Raw genomic sequence first — 19,972 nt, forward strand, 5'->3', positions numbered from 1 at the left:
AGATCTGGTGACTGAAGGCCATAGCATATGATTCACATCATTGTCATACTCATCACACCATTCAGTGACCCTCGTGCCCTGTGGATGGGGCACTGTCATCCTGGAAGAGACACTCCCATCAGGACAGAAATGTGTCACCACAAGATAAAGGTGATTACTCAGAATAACTCTGTCATGATTTGCAGTGACTCTTCCCTCTAAGGGGACAAGTGGACCCAAACCATGCCAGGAAAATGCCCCCCACAGCACAACAGAGCCTCCGGACCCCCTCACGGTAGGGGTCCAGCAGTCAGGCCTGGTGTCTCTTGGTGTCCCACACATGCACTCGCCCACTCGTCTGTGTGACTGAAGCTCCTGCCATTCGTGCCTCAATAACGAATCCTCTTTCAAAGTCACTTAGATCCTTTCCTCTTGCCGTCTTGATCCAAAATCGAGGTCAACAGGGCCTGCTCAGCATTTGTATACATGCCACAGAGCATGATGGGATGTTAATTGCTTAATTGCATCATGCAGTACACCTGTTTGGAGGCGTCTGCATTCGTTGTGTTCCTCCACTCATTTATTCAGGTTTTTCCTTTAATTTGTCACCCGTTTGTACATAAGTATTGAAGAACTACATTTCTTTCCCTTTGTGTCTGTGTGAACAAGGTCACTGTCTCACTGTCTCACTGTGCTATAGTTCAACCCTGATACCTATATGAACAGTCTGATAAGCAGTTTTCATCAGCAATTTGGGCTTGATACACCGTACAAACCCCCCCTTATATTAAACATTACGTATGCCTTAATTCTCCACGGTTTGACTATATATGGGTCTTCCTTAGCAGTTGTCAGGCAGAAACCGAACTTCCACTCATCCCGGGACAGACATGTGGCCTGTTATCGGTCTCTCCTGTCTGGTCTGCATAAAAGTGCCTGTAGTTTGTAACTTCACTAAGACTGTTCTTGAGATTGCCTCTTGAACCTGTTCCTTGCAGCTGCTTGTAATAAAAACTTTTTGATTGGAGGTACATCTCTCTCTGGATTTCTGCGATTCTTCATGTATATATCATCATAATCAGCCTATTCAATCCACTGCTGGATGAAGGCTTTCCTGAGATGTTTCCACTTGCTTTGATCTACAGATTTTATTTCCATGTTTTCCACGCCTGCAAAATGTATGTGTATATATATATATATATATATAATCTGATTCAATTCAATCTGAGTATTTCCAATTAACTGTCTGTCAATTAACCAATGGATAGTATTCTTAATATCAGGACTGTCGTATGATTTTTTTTTTTGATTGAGAAGTAAGTCATTGACGTTTTGTCACATGGAACATAGAAATAAAGTTCAAATCTCTCAGCAAGCATGAGTTGTGTCACTGCCGTTCAAGGAGTAACAGGAGAGAACTGGGTTCTCACTATCAGACCCGGACTGAAACCTTTACCATGAGGTGACAAATGCTCTTCCATACCAATGTACAGTTTACGGAAGTTCAGACTGTCAGGTACAGGGTTACATGATGGATACCAGCAAAGGCACAAATAAAAAAAGTGAAAAACTAAACTGGAAAATACTACATGAAAATGATGGGGTTATGTAAGGTTTAATATGTGGGTCAAGGTAGAAACAGTATTTTTTCAATTTCAATTCAATTTTAGTTGTTTTCATATAATATTTTGACTAATATTGCCAAAAGGAAATATAAGAGTTAACATTTTGTACTACAGTGCAAAATCACAGATTAGAATAAGCTACTTGGCTAATTAGCTGTTAGGTTGGATGTTTACAAAATGTTATACCCTCCCCACACAATAAAAAAGGAAATACGAAACAGGAAAATATGAAATTAGAAAATAACGGGCTAAGGTAAGATTTAATCATGCTGTCCAATCTAAGCAAGTGTTATATTGTTTTCTTTAAACAAATTATTTTTGGAGAGGTTCGAGGTTATGGGTGGAGTGTGGCCTATAAATGTTGTTTTATTGAAGGCTGTGGCCTCTGGAAACATCTGTAAAAACAGTCATTCAAAATTGAAAGCTTGGAATCCTAAATTGTCATGTTTAAATAATGAGGATTAAATCTGCAATCAGGGCAGCGTGTGATGCAGGGTACCCACCTTCCAATCTTGGCTGAGGATACATAAAACAAAATAGCAAAGAGTTTAATGACCAATTACATGAGAGAGAGCTGCAATTTCCCACCAAACCAATTGGAAGGAAAGGGGGATGATGTAATGTCTGCTTTTGACAAAGCCAAACTCCCCATCAGTTTGTTCTCACAGGACTCTAGTCTTTCTACCAATAATAACAAAACCTGTTTCCTATATGAATGACAATATTTGAGTGATTCACTCTGCTGTGGCCCCAGTGTCGGTGAAGGAGGAAAGTAGCAAAAAGGTCAGACATTACACAATTCCAAGGATGTTCGTGCATGCTTTTATCCGCACTATACCAATGTAGTGGGATACGTATACATAAACTGAAAGAGGGATGCCAGACACTTATTGGGAATTTTCATCTGTTGGACTTATTGTTTAGTAGTCACTCCATAAAGTTTTTACGGAAGTGCTTATCATGTGAAGACTGTAAATATCTATGACACTGAAAGTCATAAAAGGACACAGCAGCAACATATAATAAAGGATGTGTTTGAACTGGATTTCACATTTCCATTGTTGTGTTTTTGTAACACAAATGTCTACTACTATGTCACATTTTGACCATATTTCTTGTGCATTATCTTAAGACTTGTTCTGGAGAGTCAGTGACAGCACATACAAGCCTACAACCAATTTCCAAGAGAAAGGGATTGTAAATCTCTGACAAAACCTCAGGTTCTATACCTGCACAGCTTCATGTCTGTTTACCTCAGATAGTCACAGTGAGCTGGATACAGTGATGTCATCAGTGTGAGGAAATCAGATCGCCTAACAAGGAGGAGTCTGAAACACCTTGATCTCATTGATATACTGACCTGAACATTTCTTACAAGAACAAGGTAAGTGGAAACGGAAATAGTGAAACAAAAGTCAAAGAAAGCAGCTGAACACATTGTGCTACGTACATGTTAGGCACATGTTTAATAATGACACTCAGAAAGCTGTTGCCGTGGGTCTGGTGCATTAATACTTTTTGAGCAATGTTTTCCATTTCAGCAAGTAACCTCTGCAGCAAGAGACGGGTCACATGACTCATGCCTCAAACACTTTATTTTCCCGCAAATTGGCATGCATGTTTTCTGTAGATGTTATTGTGCAGCTTCCTTGTCATATTTCAATCTGAAGCAGGAAGAATATGCGAGGTGTCCAGAAACATGTAATTGGTTGCAAAGAAACACTTTATTTTGCTGTGCTACATGATGATTCAATGCACAATCACAGTAGAATGACAGTGATGTGAGTGGTGGGTTGTATGTAAAGGAGATTGCAAGCTTGGAGGAGCCCCACGATCAGATAAGCATGATCCTTGTGACTTTTTGAATCACTGTAGTGCATAGCATGTACCTTCACAAAACTCATGCTCTACTTCATCTTTCTGAATGCAGGTTGTTTACAAGAACGTTCCTGTAGGGCACAACAAGGAGTCAGTCTTGGTCAGTGTATGTACTACCAATCCTCGGACACATTTGACTTCAACACAGACTTCATATGGGATAAGAAAATGTTCTCCAGTGGCTGAGCAAACATGATACAGTCTCTTGGTTGCTTTCTTTTTCCCTCAGAGTCTCTTGTTGTCAGTTTTAATTCTCTTTAGGTAAAAAAAAGCCAACAGAGTTCACCCAGGAATTCATAGCTAGAGTATGTGGCAATGGGACACTAATTTTTCCAGGTACAAGTTGTGAATTGCTTAACAAAGAAGAGTGGAGTTCTCTTAATAAGTAGGACTTTTGAGCTTTTGAGTAAGCTTTATCTGGTATGACTAGACGTGAAGGCCTTAAGTAACAGGGGTTTATAGATGGAAGGTGATCTCATTGCGCAGGAATCTCATCAGTGCATCAGGCATCCAGGAACATGTCCAACAGCAGGCCTTATCAGTGATGAAAGAGACCTGGAAACAAGCCAGCAGACCAACCCAAATCTGTCCCAGTGGATTGTGAGTAATGCAAAAAGGTACAGAGACGGCACGGGAGAAAGGCTGGGTGTAAAACTCATAGTTGTAAGTCATTTAAAACCTTAAGCTGCATTAAGTGTATTTTGAATGGGATTAATTTCACTTTGATCAAACACTAGTTCTGTGAATCAAAGTGCAGGTGCTTGGGCTCTCACAGGCATGGTTGTGTTGTGTTGTGTTGTGCAAAAATCAGCAATGCGTACTTAATTCAGATTCAAACAGGTTAATAACTGACTATTATATAAATGTGAAACTTTGAACTTTTGTCTGATGGGTTTGATTTTTAATACACCTTTGAAATGCTGTGCATTTTAAGCAGAATGAAAACAGTAAAAAATTAAGGAAAAGGAGCAAGCACATAGGTTTATAAAGTATTCAATCCATTTATTGTATACTTATAGCTTTAAATATCATAAATAAAGCTAAACAGGTTTTCTTTGTGCAAAATACAGGATTGCAGGTGAAGTTTTTATAAATACAGTTTAAATTTACAAAACATTTTTTCCTGTTGTGAATTTGTAAAATGTGCAAAATTAGGATCCATAGCAAGAACCCCAATTTTTTTTTTTTTTTAGGAAGAACAAGAGAGATTTCTTGAGTGGCTTTCTGAAACATTAGATGGTTCTGCAACAGAGAATAAAATAAGAATATACAGAGAGAAAGACATGAATGTATGTTTCAAAACGGGCGAGGCAGAGGAAGGTTTTGCAAGCAAAGTCTCTTTGAAACTTTTGAGTTTCACCACTGAAGTTAAGCAGATTAAGCGCAAATGCCACAGCATTTCTGTTAGTAAGGTAAGCGTTGACTCAATGAAAACAAAGTGTGAACTGAAATGCAGTAATATTAGTTTTCATATCGTTGAGAAGTCTGGTTCTAAAGCCAGTGATGCTGTAGTGTCTAGCACTTTGGGACATATGGGCGATAATACATTTTGTGAGTTTAGAAACTGCTAGTGAGGAAAAAAGTTCAATTGCATTAATACACAAGACCCATGCAGCTTCATCCTAAAGGTTAATATGCTGTTAAAAGCGGACAGTGTTGGCAGCAGCCATTACAATCGATACATGACCATGCCGGCCATTCACCTTGCGACTGTCATGTTTCAGCCAATGAGAGGTTGCAGCACTGGAAACTTGAAACAGACTACAAGCACATTTTAAAAAGAAAAAGGAATGGGAAAAGAACAAGAAAAAAAAGGAAGTCTTAGTTTTGTTAACGCAGGTATAATGTACAGTAGGCAAGTCCCAAGGGAAGGACAGGTGTTCAAAAAAGTGGTGACAGAAATGGAAAGACTGTGGGAACAAATATAGAACACAAACAGACCATACCTTGTGTACAGCATGAGTAAAATGAAAAAGACATGGGTGCAGATTAATATGACATGTTGCTAAGGCACTCGCAGGTTCTGTTTGATCTCTTTTCCAAAATATTGTCCCTAAGCTACCAATACTATATATTGTGCTACACATAGCCTTCCAGAGGGTAAACAGCGTGAATGCATCTAAATCGTAAATTACAATACAGTTCATGTAAACTTTTTATCACACGCCCAATGCATTGCTTGTCTGAAAAACACATAAAATACTATTTAAGTCTTTGAACAAGGATATTTGGACAAAAGTGAGATTTAAACTTCAGTACATCAGAGTTGATAACTCAAGTTAAGATGAAGCTTTGAACCAGAACCAGGATGTTACTTAACAGGCACTACAATGATAATACTACTAACGTCCTGTAAAACTTCAAGAAGCTTACAAATTAAGAAGTTTATTACAGCTTTTGAACAACTTCCAGTGTGGAAATACTGATGTGTAAAAACAGTTTTTGGCAAAATTCTTTGGTCAAAACTATTATATATGTATGTATGTGATGTATATAAATGCAAACATCACACATGTATATGGAATCATACATGTAAGCTTGCATGTTTCTCTGTAAATACACATACATACACACACACATAATATATATATATATAAATACTGGAATGGTATTAAGCTATAACCAAAATTAACTTGAAAATTGGTCCACTATTCTGCCTCTGTAAAATTCCATCAGATTCATTATAATAAAATATGGACAGTCAGTTTTGTTCAGGATCTGTCAATTCTCTCAACTCAATGTTTTAGGTAGTCAAGCAGCTTTTCAAAAATGATAACGATTTTCTTTTCTGATTCAGTACTGTTAACAGCACAACAATCAACACATTTTAGGTGACCAAAAGCTATACAGCAGACCGAAGGGGAACCCATGTTTCTGTGTATGAATGGACAGTGAAATATCTCTACAATACCCTGATTTCCTGACATTGCTTCTTTCAATGTTACTTGAATGTGCATGCTTCTTTAGACAATGACTCTGTTAGGATATATGAAAAGAAATGGGGAAAATAATATGTTGCGGTATAACAATCTACAGTTGCCTCTCTGTGCACTTTCTGGCACTCACATCATGTTCTCAAACTGCATTTTCCACCCACTGGTCAAAGTTCAGTATGCAGTTATTGCTTTAATGTTACCCAAACACTTTGATATGATCTGTCACACTCAAATACAGCTATTTGTTCTCGATCATAAGTGATTTAATGAGTTAAGTAAGGCTGAAAGAAAGATTCAGAATGACATGTCAGGGGCTTCAAATTTAGAGTCATTGTAATGGAAAGAGGATTAATATTAATTAATATGACAGAAAATATGAAAGCAAAGTTGACACCTATACAAAATGTATATCCAGTGTAAAAGCTATGGAAAATGTACTATAATTGAAAATCAAAACAAAAAAACCTGCAAAACTACTTTTATTTTATTATTCTTTCCTTTTTCAAATAAAACAATAAAACAATTTACTTCAATTTAATCTGAAAGCCTGTTTTTTGTCTCTTGTACACATTCCCATTGACACATTTTAACATGTAATTGTAAACTGTAGTAAATGTGAATGTAAACTACGTATCAGAGAAGAACGACGATAATAACGAAGATAACACTGTGCGTTCTGTTCAAATTTAAAAAATGTAAAGAACAAATTTAAAATCAACATAAAAACAAGTATAGTGTACAAAATACTTAAGCTAATTTGTCTGATGGCAGTAAAACGGACAACAAAACAAAATGTCTATTAAAAGAAATAAAAATAATCATAAAAAATTAACATGGCTTGTAAAACTGTTTGGCATTTCCATTGCACACAACACAAAAGCACACATTACTATAAAACTGGTTCTCTTCAGTTTAGTAAACATTCTGTGTGGTGTCCAGATCAGCATAGCTATACTTAATATTTGCAGACTGAACTTTAACAAACAGTTCTGCAATACCCATATATAATTAAAGGCCCAGGCAGGTCCTAAAATTAAAGTGCTTTCAATTAATCCTTTAGACAATGGTAACCTGATCGAAGCACGGAAAAGAGGGAGACATTCTTAGGTTGCCAAAGCCAATTGTTAAACTCCATTGCAGTAAAACTGTGTAATGTGGTTTGAATCGGATGCCGTGCAGTACACATAAGAGCTTCAGAAAGTGTACGGGTCAATGTCTGACATTGTGCATAACCTTTCATAGTATTAAAGGTATGCTATTAGCTATTCAAAAGAAGCCATTAAATAGTTTTTCACTTCACTTGTGAAGCGCTATTGTGAAAAACTGCAGCATTTATTTATATCGTCAAGATCACAGTAAGTACGTAAAATGTCAATGATCAAAAATAGTCTTAAACAAAAAAAACACTTTAGTTCAAAAGCAGTAAGGGATTATAAAAAAAAAAAAAAAGCTGCGCATACCAAATATTATATTTGAAGCCCGTTTGTCGGGTAATCATGAGGTGTTTAATACACAAGGTCAGACAGAGCCATGTCTCCCCCCGGCCCCGTCAGGAATGCTACATTGCGTCCATTTCAAACCAGGCATCACCACAGACCGAAAGGCACATTCCGGTACCCAGTGGGCCATATCTCAAATTGCATTTTAGTTCAGCTTCACGCCTAAATGCTGCTCCACCCATTCAAGCACATTTTCAAGTGTGAGGGGCCCCGCCTCCGCGTACATGTGTCCCAGGATCTCCTGGAGCATGCACAGAAGAGGCACCCCCAGGCTCAACAGCTCATATAGATAGGCATAATCGTTGGCATTGTCCCTGAAATGGAGGCTGGTGGCGTGCACTGTACCATGCATCCAGCGAGACAGGCGTCTGGGGATATCAAACACATCCCGGGTCACACGCAGCGGCCAGCTTATGCTTTTCCTAAAGAAGGAAGTCAGGGTACCTGGGGGCTGGCTCTCCAGGCTTCCCATGGCAGAGTAAGTGCTGCTTGACTCTCGGGTGGGTGACCTCGAGTCCTCCGGCGCCTGAGACCCCATGCACTCCTGAGACAAACAAACACACCCAACCCCTGTGATCAAAGTGCACTTAAATGTACTTGGTGCCTCTTTCTTGCGATTTATTCTCGTTAGGGAGAATTCTGCATTACAAATTACAAAATATTGCACTTCCCCCTTAATCAATTAATCAGATTATCAGTAAACAGCTATATTTCAAATTGGTACCCAGACACAGACAAGCTGAACAAAGACCTAACTTTCGATAAACAAAGTTTCACTGGAATGGTTCTGAAATTGAACAAGTTTTTGAATAAAATGAGGCTCACATTTAAATGAGTAGTTAATAATTAAACCACACTGAGTTCATTAATAGCGTCAACACTAGAAAGAAGGAACGTTTATTCATTTTACCTCCAGAAGGTCCACACGCCTCTTTCTGTGCTTGTTACTGGCTTTGCGTTGAGCGAAGTGAGGCTTGCAGTAAAATGTACCTACCGATGGATTAAAAACAGCAGTTAGATTTCTGAGATGTAACCACGTGAATTAACCGTGATTTTACAAAAGACAAACCCAAAACAAAAGGAGGTTGTATTGTTACAGAGGTCAGCTGTGGGCCTGAATACTTTCATTTTAGCTTTGACGTGCCTTGGAATTTTTCGGAGGTATCTTCAATAGGAAAATGCGACGAGGTGACAAGATGGTGCACTATTGTTCTTGGGAAGGTAGCTAAGGATCAGAAACACCCCCCTGCCCCCCACTCACTTACCTTCATCCACATCGAAGGCATAGAGGCCCAGGCGCAGGGTGGTGCTGCAGACATTACAGCGAAAGCACTCCCGGTGGAAGAACCGGCCCTCGGTGCTGAGGCGCTCCATGACGTACACACGTTTCTTACAGAAGTGGCAGATGTCACTGCCGCCCAGGTTCTGGGGAAACTCCTTACGCAGCGACCCCTGGGAAGAAAAGCAATGAAACTATGAGAGCTGGCCTGGGGAAAGACTCACAGGTGTGCCTAAAATGGAATTATCAGATACAATGGGGGTAAAAAAAAACACTTAATCCAGAGAGAAAGACTTTTGGAAAAGCAGGTCCAGCTTTACAGATGCCTTCGTTTCCCCTTGTTTCGTATTACAGACCAAAGACACTGAACTGGGGAATTGGTTATCTGCACACCTGTAGAAACTTCTGCACACTTCAGCTTGGGCATAAGGAGCAGCTAAATAAAAGAAATGAAGAATCTATGCAAACGAGCACTAATTTATAAAAGCAATGGAAGCAGGAAGCAAACAACAGAACATTCACAAATAAAAAACTAATTCTAAAACATTATAAATGAACATGATTACACATATAGAAAAAAAATACTGATCTTCTTAGTGGAAAAAACACTGATATGTACACTGCCACATGTATTGCAGAAACATATAATAAACTGTCAAATCCTTACATGCTTATTAGGCACTTATGAAAGGAAGCACCAACAAAACAAATGTAAAACATTTCAGCAAAAGCATATACAATATGAAAGCACTCACTGCCATCACTACTCTGTTAGTTGAATACAGAAGGGTGTTAGTATATGAAATGTGAACTTTTCTGTTCTCCTTGGCACTCAGCTCAAGCCACAGAAAAGGGAGGAGTGGTACGGAGAAGCAGAATGGCAGACATGACACCGGTGTTCAGAGACAGCAGAATTAGATGCAGGAGCAGAAAGGAAAAGAAGCCAGACCTCAAGACCACCTGCAGGGGCCACAAGCAAGGCCTGCTGAGGGGTGAGGAGGAAAAAAAAGTGCAGACAAACATAAACTGGTGAGATAGATGGAAGACAAGTGGCTGCATTTACAAAGGACTGAGATGCTCATTGCAAGAATGTCAGAAGACTAGCTCATCAGAAAGTGTGCCCTCACAAAGATCAGTACAGTGGTATTCAACATCAGTGAACTAAGAACTTCATCCTCTCATTCTGGAGTTCATCTGCAGTGCCTTTACCCACTGTCGAATGAGCACACACACACACAGCACCTAATGCAATGCTATTACTAATACTAGTACACTACTAGTACTGCTGTAGAATGGAAAAAATTGTGAAATATTACATGAAAAACCTACACCATCCAATGTCAAATGCACCACATCAAGAAAGGGCTTTTAAGGAACTGAATTTAAATTCTGGGTCACAATTATGAACCATTCTAATGGTCTGTAGCAAATCCACATTTCACAGACAAACACAGTGAAAATAGATTTCAATGCCAATTACTCATTCATGTTGGCCATTTGCAGCAAGCTATTTAAGATGTGAAAATGTCCTAGGGTAGGTCTAATCAAGCACTATGTAGTTTACCAGGCCAGGGTTTCTGGATTTTCCTCCTTGTGCTGAAGAATTCTTCTGCAAAAAGTGACAAACAATATCCACATGATGTGCCTGGACTCTGGGACTATTAAGCTCTTGCCTCAGGACTGAGAAGTGAAATAAATCTTCACAGAAAAGCTTTGATTTGCTGATGAAGAGAATCATAGTGAATAGCCTGCTGAAACACCCAGATCACAAAATAAAACGTCCCAGCATTCAGGACTCTCTCAGTTCACTGTTAAATTCTTTTCATACCTCCGGTGTGAAGTGAACTTCCTGCTAACTGTTTTGCAGTTATGCAAGATAAACTGGATTGCGCTATCTCAAGTTAATTACTTACTAGAAAATTACCATGTATCAGTCTAAAAGAAAATGTTTACTAAATGGGTGTGCTCTTGGTTTAACCCCCACCACCCCACACACACACACATTAAAAAAATTGTTTAATTTGAACAAGAAAACAAAGTGTATATGCTGATAGAAATCATATCCCACGTTATAGACAAAGGGGAAAGGGTCCTATAGATGCAAAGATTAAAAATATTTAAAATTTCTAACTTTATTATAATTATACTTAATTGACATTTAATGTGTCCCTGTTTATATGAAAGGGTCTACTTCATTCTGTTGAGATTGATATACAATATCACAACTCCTGCCATGTTTACAGCATGCCATAAGGAACACACATGCATGAAAAACAATTCAGGGGGATAATTTTTTAATAGACATATTTCCATGCTTTTCCAGTGTGGCTTACCAGCTTAGGCGATGCACAACAAGGCTTGGGCCTGTGATCATTCTCATACAGGGTGACTAGAACCTCAGCCATAGCCCCAATGACTGAAGATACCTTCCCCACAGTCATCTGACACGCAGAGAGCGAGAGAAAGTGTCCGGAAAAGGAAACGGGAAAGTAAGAGCTGGAGTGGACAGAAGTTTTCAGCAATCATCACAGAATATCAAGACAAGTGACAGCCAGACAAATGAAGGGAGGGAAGCCTCTGAGAAAAGCAGGCATTCAAAGTACAAGCACACAGCAGAGCTCCAGAGGACATACAGCCATGCATTCACAAAACTGCAGCAGTATTTTTAAGCGTGTTTTTTTAAGCACTTAAGTTGTAGAACGAACACTCTCCCTCAGTGTGACCGCTCACTGTTTGACTTACTCCTTGGTTTTGAAGTATGTGGTTCACAAAACAAACCCCCCCAAAAGAGGAGTGCCTTATCAAAATAAGAGGAGTTTTTGTTGAAACATCTGCTCATGAACAGCAGAGACACAAAGGAATGCATTTTCGTAATACTTCTTGCTGCCGTCTGCCGGGTGTATTGTACATTCCGTTACTGGGGCAGGAGGAGGAGCAGGCTGTTCCATAAAGTGCAATAACATAAATAAGCAGTGGCTGTTATTCTGAAAGGCATTCTGGCAATCACAGCGCATCGCACACAAGACGTCTGCAATCCAACAACAACAATTGTTCCTCGCATGCTCAGTTTAGTTTTTCTTTCCACACGGCGGACCGCTCGGGATTAGTGCTAGACATATTAAAGAAACAATGGCTATAAAGAAAAAGAAAAAGCAGCACAAAAGCAGCAGATACCTGTCCCGAAGAGCCTAATGTTTGAGCTTGCTTAGACTCGGGCTTTTCAAAAATGTGCTTTGGAAAGATTAGTTGTGAGGAACCATTTCCACTGCACTACAATTAAAGAAAACATTGTCAAGATGATTTAAATAATAACAACTCTGCAAGACATTACTGTTCTATTTCTCCCCTCTAAAGTCAAATCATGCACATATTAGCCTATTAGTGTAGACTACAATCACCTATGGTACTAAAAACATGTTTTCCCATTTATATAAAAATATGATTTAGACTTAAAAAGAATAAACCTATTAATTATGTGGGCAAAAGAAAGCTATGTCACATTAATACAAAAAATTGTCAGCTTCTGTTATTAGGCTCATAAAAAACATATTGCATGTGCATTCATTTTTAAACAAGAAGATTATATTTTTCTCAAGTATCAGGTGCACTTCGAAGATAAAAACATCTTGTCATCCTGTGCTGTGCTGTCTCTTGCTTGTCAAATTGTCCATTTAAAATTACAGTATACCATTTCACGTCAGCTTCATGAAATCTGTTCAGTATGGGATAGTGAGGAGTGGTGGTTTAAGGAGGTTCTGCAGGAAACACTCACCACATTCCCCTCAGCGACCCGTTCCCTGGGCTCAGCATTTCTACACTGCAGCTTATCTAGGGTCTGAGTTTCATCCGTCAGTGTTTCAATGAGATACAGGAGAGAATCAGTTAGGGAGGAAAGATGAGAGCATTCAAAGGGAAATGAGCATGACAGGAAACAGGAAACAGAGTTACTTCCAATAGAGAACCTAGCACACCTGTTTTGTTATTTATTATACAGCTCTGGAAATTAAGAGCATTGAACATTTCTGAATTTGGAGTGGTCTCTTAATTTTTTCCAGAGTTGTATATTGCACTTAGTGCATGTATTATAGTTTGCATTACATACTCCAGGCATACAAATTAGAATTGTGGGACAGTTAACGTATTGGATCCTCATTAATAATAACATCCTCACTGTCCTTTGTCTGGCTACATCTACAGATGTCAACCTGAAGTGTATCTACATTTTTTAAACAAAAGACTGAAAATGTTCCCTCTCAGAGCGGTGATATGGAACTGGCGAATGTGTTGAAACATGGTACCTGAGGAGGGGGTCGTTCAGGAGATGGTGCCGAGGCATGACATGGAAATGAGGAAGCAGCGCAGTATTCTGGGGAAAGGGAGGCCAAGGGTGGTTTTGGCCTAGGAAGGGGGGTGCTGGGGGCAGGCAGGGCACTCTGTACAGCACAGATGTGTGTTGGCAGTGAGTCAGGAATGTACCAATCGAGGAAACATAAAGAGCAGTTCATGTGTGGAGAGACAGAGTTAGAAATAAAATGAATTAACGGATGAACAACAGGCCAAGTGATGGTCCTGTTCCACCACAGACCAGCATCATCACTGACAGCTCCCCGTACTTTGAAAAGGTGTACGGACTCTGTATGTGTAAACGGGTCACTTGAAATCGAGTAGAAGACAGTCCATTGAATGCAAAAGAAATTCATTGTTTTTGTTTGCCGAGAGAATGAAGAGTCCGCCACATACCCTTTAACGGCTATTAGCTTTATGTCAGCTTATGTCAAAGAAGTAAACATGCAAAGAAAAAAAAATAGTTATAAAAAATAGTTTATACATTTGGCACACTCTGCAAGGGATGCAATGAACTGTAGCTCTTGTGGTACCGTAGTTTTGCGGTACTAGAGCCAAACTGTATTTTTGAACATGCTGAACCTACAAAACAATCCTTGAGAAACAACTGGTTTTATAAGACTCTTTCACAGCCTTTATCACTGAATTCATTGATCACCCTGGTATAGACATCCTGCTTTCATTCCTCAGTGCTATATTTCCCATGTTTGCAATTACAAGGTTTACTGGGCAGAATAATAGAGGCAAAAAGCAGACTGTTAATAATGATTTAATAAAAGAATCATTGGACTGGCTGTGTGTTCATGAAGGCCATATTTGTTTCTTTTGTAAGTTTGTTTTATTTTGTTGTGAGTACTGGCAAATTAAGTTTTATAGGGTCTTATATAAGGTCTATTTGCAAGCTTCGGGGAAAAAGGGAGCAAAACCACACGCACTCCAAACATTTAATTTAAAATAAATGAACCTAAAACATGACCACAACTTTTGAAATGATGGTGTCAAAAGTCTTGGAAAAATAGACATAAATGTGTGTGTAAAGGGGATGGGTGAAGGGTAATCCTGTGGATCAATGATATAAGACTTCTCTGTATCATGATACAGCATTTAGATGTTTGGTCTCTAACCCATGCAATGTTCCTGAGGTTGATGAGGATAGAGACACGGAGTTGGAGCAACAAGGTTATACACTACAGGACATGCAGCTCACAAGCATCCAGGGGTCCGGTGTAGCAGGCAGGGAGGAGGGTCACAGATAGTCACCTGAGGTTGAAAAGCCATGTACCCAAACAGAGAACAGAGGTGGGCTGCCTTCTCCTTAACACTTTTTCTTTGAAACTCTCTAGCTGATTGAGACTGAGCTTTCTTCTGGAAGATGTGAAAAGCAAATGACAACAAGGGTGAATATGTAAAGAAATTGGAAGAATAAGTGAAAGCAGATTATTTCCCAGAAAAACGCCTCATTTAAGACCTTTTAAAATTGAACTAGTAATGTTTTACACAGATGTTATGATATAGGTTATTGACTCCAATAAAGCTCAAGCTGAGTTTCCCAGCAACACTTGGGTGTATGTTCTTTTATTTTATTATTTTATAACCAACAGTTCTAGTTCTGCCAGCGTGCATAGCTGGAAAATCAGTTCACTGTGTAAAGCTGTGTATTTTATATTAATCCCATTTCAGTACCTGGCAAAGTTGACTACTTTTGACATTGTGTTATGTAAAAGAGATGGGCTTATTGTGTGAGATGGATACAGGTTTCTGGGAGAAGCCGGCTGCCATGTTTTTGGGCCTGCATGGGCCAGGGAGCACAGGAGAGGGTGAGAGAGGTAGGGTATAAGGCTCCGCATCAGTCCAAAAGCTATTGCTTGTAATCTGCAGTTGCGGGGACAGTAAAGTTGAAGAATCACAGACAACACCAAGTAGAAAAGAAAGGAGAAAGAAGAAAAGCAAGCTGGTCACCTGAGTGATGGTTTCTTCAAGCCGCTGAAGGCGTTGAAGCATCCCTGACACAGCTAAGACAGCGGAGCGGCAAGAGGCCGACGAATCCGAGCTGTCCGGAGGCACATGGGTTTTATCGGCCTGCCTAGGCTTCCTGCGAACGTACTCAGGGCTGTGCAGTGGCTCGCTTGTCCGTTCCAGCACACATTGAACACTGGCTGAAGACTGAAACTGGAAATATACAGCAAATGGGAAGGGCCTTTGCTTATTGTAAGCAGTGTTGATTAAAAATGTATATATTACACTGGAGAAAGTGACTTTGTTTACTAAAAAATTATGGGTCTAATATATTTTAGTTTTACCACTTTAAAACCATATTTAGTTTTGTTTTAAATATATCAACTTTGTGAAGTTGCAAAGCTACTGCTACTGACCCATACCTGCCTTTTCTGTGGATTTTCAGGAGGGGTTTGGTCCTTAGGTTTGGCAAAGCGAGGGTTCTCAGTCATGTCAAGAGAAGGAGGCCGTGGCGGCCTCTCCACATTCGACTCACATGCGGCCTTTAATTTACACGGTGCAGGGAAGCCCGGGAGAAAGGTCAGCAGGAGAGAAAGAGGAAATTTGAAAGGGAAAAGGGACAGGAAGAAAAAGAAAAGCACTTGCTAGACTACACGAAAGAATGGAATATTATGCTTAAGTAAAAAAAAAAAAAAAAAAAAAGGTTTCAGAAATGATTAGGAGTCTGTCAGCAACTGAGTGCATGGTACAAATGAACAATGTTCCCATCGCACCTATACAGTTTTCAAACATACTGCCAGATCTCCCACAATGCTATTTGATACTAACAGTGGCATGAGCTGGACGAAAGAGACATTTTGGAAACCCCCCCAACAAGTTTGGCAGTGCACAGAAACCAAACAATCACATCTGTTAGTAGCTCAGTATGGTCATAATTAAAACATATCCATTATGCTGAAAGTATGCTAAAAGTTTGGTTCACTGTACATGCCAGTGGAATTACAGTACAAAACTCTTTCATGTGTACATCCACATGCAAAAATCTGCAGTCTTTTATACCAACTGAATTTTAACAGCCTTGTCAATGACCCACGACAAGCTGCTGTCTTTCAGAAATAAAGCAGCAAGGAATAATACACACGTACACTCTCTGAACAGACATCTTACTACTTCTGGAACACTACCAGCTGTTTCAGGAAGGGCCGTGCTCTCTCAAAATCCGTTTTAAAACCTTCCACTTCCCTGTGATGCTCCTGAACTGTAAGTCCAAATAGTCCAAATGGTTCGGTGGACAGCAAGAAGTATGAAAAAGCACAGAGCCCTGATTTACAGTGTGTCTGCGTATTTAAAAGACAAAGCCCAGTATTCATAAAGGATTATTATGTTACCACAGTTGGAGGCTTGGATTTATGGGTACTTAGTCTTGCAGATTGTTGTCCTCATGCTGAAGGGAGGGTTTATACATGAGACAGGAGCTCATTCCCCCCTCATCAGCACTTTCAGAATGGTTGAACTTGGTGCTGGAGTGAGGAAGAAATGGGCTACACTCGAGTGCTTATCTGGTAGGTTGGCTGATTCGCTCACACCTTGCCTTTGGTATGCACCTGCACCTGCATGGCATTAATCAACTTTCAAGGTGCATACAGGTATGTCATGTCTGAGTCACTTCCATCCTTTTCTGTTGATTGATTAATTACTGTGCGTAAGGTGGTTAGAAAAACAAAACAAAAAAAACAGCTGAAGGAAATGTTGACTGCTTTAAAGTCTAAAATGGAAAATAAATATGAAATAAAAGCTTGCAGACGGAGCTGCAGTCTGTACATCAATGCTGACCTGCCGCCGTAGTGTACAGCTGGGCGCGTTCTCTTCAAACTTTGCAAGCAGCTGATTGGCCATGGATTTGACTTTGTTCTGATTCAGTCCATCTTTCAGCTCCCCACACTCACTGCCCGAGCTGCCACTCTGATTGGAAGAGTTTCTAGCCTGGGAAAAAAAAAAGAAAATATGTTTACCATCCTTAAAAACAAAGTGTGGTGGAATCGTATTTTTAGAATTGTTGTTTGTTTTTACTAGCAAGTGATAAAGGACGAATTAGATGCAAAACATCCAGAAGAATGATGTCGTCATACAGGAAGATCTAGATTCAGCTTAAATATACTTATTTACATATGCTCTTAACAAACCTCTTCCAAATGATTCACGCCCTTTCTTCTCCTTTTGCTTGTAGAATCATTATATTCTAACGGTTTGTCATCCTGAAAGAAGTCAACATCCAGCATCAGCATTCAACAATTCCTGATTTTGCTACTTTCTTTTGAAAGTAGTTTTTAATCTATCTGTGATCTGCCATCTATATTAAATATAATCACTCCAACTGATTGCTTGTCCATAGAGTTACCCAAAGTATGAGATAGGATTACATTGTCCAGGATCAACTATCATGTGAACTGTGTTTATGAACATTTTGCTGTAGTCTTATAATTTTTGGACATCAGCCTTACATTAGGTACAATAATAAAGATTCTGGTTTCAGTAACAAAAGTAAAAGTAGCACACTGGTACCTTTGCCAAGTTGCAAAATTGTAAATAATACAACCAAGAATAAAAGGAGAAAGCATTCAGACAGCTTTGCAGATTGCATGAAAATAATGCTTTCCATTTTGACAGAAGTTACCTTTGGTATCCGTTTCCTTGGCAGAGTTAAATTCATCAAGTTGTTGTAAACAGAATTGGCTGTCTTGGATGAATAATCTTCATTGTTTTGATTGCTTTCTCTTCTTAAAGCTGTAATCAATTGAATAGGTGCATATTAAAAGTGGAGTTTTGATATTTTAAATGAAATTCATTTGAATGTATGGTACATCCCATGATGGAATTAAAAACAACTGTTTTTCAGGATACTTAAATAAGGACAATGGAAAAAACTGGGCAAGGCCAATGTGCCTGTTGTTGCAAATGAAGGCCTGCTAATAAAACTGTTCTTATTGGAATTACATACTGGATCTGTAAGCTTACTTTATCCATTATGAATTATGAAAACATTATGAATTGGTTTCAGTGTAACCCATCAATCAAGTATTCTCTGTATTGTATAAAACAAACAAACAAAAAACTTCAGGTATGATCTCAATCAAGCCTTCAGCATCAGTGATTTTTCATTTTCAGCTTGGTGCTCAGTTATCCTTCCCACACAGAGAGATAATTGAATACTACAGTTCTTTCTCCTCTCCAAACAGAGATACATTTTCATTCTCTGCATTCCCAAAGAAATAACCAGTGTGCTGTGGTGCCATTTGTGTGAGACTTCCCTGAAAGGGCTAGCATAACTTATGGCTAAAAGCTGTGTATTCACAATCAAGCTGCCAGAACGTGCTACTGAAAGATCAGCTATCCTACCTGATGCTGGCAGCGGTGTCCCCCGGAACAGCTCGTAAAACTTGGAGAGGTACATGACCATGCTGAGTTTGTCCGGCTCCCCATCAGCGGCCATCTCTTTCCCCGTGGTGACGGGAGGAATGCCAAACTCACGCTCGGCAATGTCAAATGCCAGCTGGTTGTTTCTGGCCGAGTCCTCTTCATTGAGAGAGTCGAAGTCACTGTTGGACAAACGGCGGAAAGTGGTGTCAGTCTGAGCCCTGCATGCCCATAAAGTGGAGAAGCCTTTCATGACAGACAGGAGCGAGTCCTGGGGAAATATAGCTCTGGTAGGCCTCTGTAACTGCCTGCATGGTGCCAGAAATAATTCATTACCCTGGATAATATGTGTGAATTATAACACATGGTAACGCTATCCAAACTGCCCTCTCCCTCCGCTGCGGTGGTAATCAACACAGTTAGGTCATTCAGAGTATAAGAGTACCGAGCAGGCTGGCCTAAGTGTTATGTTGTATCACAGCTGTCGTGCGACCTAGTGAGGGAAGACCAGCATTAAGGATTAACCTGCCGTATGTTCTTCTCAAGTATGGGTGGAACACCATTTGCTAGCCATCCACTCATTAAAAACAATATTCATAACACTTCAATTTCAATGTTACATCTACCCAAGGCCACACAACAATCACAAATCATTTATTTAGCTTTTCCGAATTACTTTAGGACTCAAAGTTTATGAGCCTTCCCTTCATCCATGTGAACATGTGTGACATGAATATGGAGAGATCTGTTTGAAAGTGAAATAGAATTTAAAAAGAGGATTTCTTATTGTGCATGGCGGAGTGGGACTACAGTAAGAGAGAGGAAGTGCAACGTGCCATTTCGATTAGGGTTCAATTAAAGTCGAATCAGTTAAATAGCACATTACAGAGACTAATTTAAAAATCTTGTTTAACTAAACAATAGAAAATTAGAGAGCCCATAAGAATGCTTACTTATGTGAACCTGATTAAAGGTTCGGAAAAAGTGAAATAATGAAATGTAACTGCATGTCAAAGTAGGTATATATAGATTTACAGTATATCATTTTTCTTTTAGGTATGT

General features: G+C 39.4%; 1 protein-coding gene across 12 annotated transcripts in view; it reads right to left on the reverse strand.

Moving 5' to 3' along the window:
* Window positions 1–4,459: 4,459 nt before the first annotated feature.
* LOC136747546 (F-actin-monooxygenase MICAL2) overlaps window positions 4,460–19,972 on the reverse strand; it is a 50,328-nt gene continuing 34,815 nt past the window's right edge. For 4 of the 12 annotated variants that reach the window (XM_066700432.1, XM_066700434.1, XM_066700435.1 and 1 more), the window contains exons 13-27: window positions 18,893–19,092; window positions 18,171–18,280; window positions 17,680–17,751; window positions 17,330–17,479; window positions 15,919–16,038; window positions 15,500–15,709; window positions 14,801–14,905; window positions 13,495–13,629; window positions 12,969–13,031; window positions 12,371–12,466; window positions 11,530–11,637; window positions 10,761–10,805; window positions 9,183–9,369; window positions 8,828–8,907; window positions 4,460–8,461 (exon numbers count right to left, since the gene is read on the reverse strand). In XM_066700432.1, the coding sequence (XP_066556529.1) occupies window positions 8,063–8,461; window positions 8,828–8,907; window positions 9,183–9,369; window positions 10,761–10,805; window positions 11,530–11,637; window positions 12,371–12,466; window positions 12,969–13,031; window positions 13,495–13,629; window positions 14,801–14,905; window positions 15,500–15,709; window positions 15,919–16,038; window positions 17,330–17,479; window positions 17,680–17,751; window positions 18,171–18,280; window positions 18,893–19,092 (2,080 nt within the window). In that variant the 3' untranslated portion in view covers window positions 4,460–8,062. The remainder of the gene's footprint in view (window positions 8,462–8,827; window positions 8,908–9,182; window positions 9,370–10,760; window positions 10,806–11,529; window positions 11,638–12,370; window positions 12,467–12,968; window positions 13,032–13,494; window positions 13,630–14,800; window positions 14,906–15,499; window positions 15,710–15,918; window positions 16,039–17,329; window positions 17,480–17,679; window positions 17,752–18,170; window positions 18,281–18,892; window positions 19,093–19,972) is intronic. The other 8 variants (XM_066700442.1, XM_066700439.1, XM_066700441.1 and 5 more) reach the window with 8 other exon arrangements.

Source organism: Amia ocellicauda, chromosome 4, assembly GCF_036373705.1.
Source record: "Amia ocellicauda isolate fAmiCal2 chromosome 4, fAmiCal2.hap1, whole genome shotgun sequence".
NCBI classification, from domain to species: domain Eukaryota; kingdom Metazoa; phylum Chordata; class Actinopteri; order Amiiformes; family Amiidae; genus Amia; species Amia ocellicauda.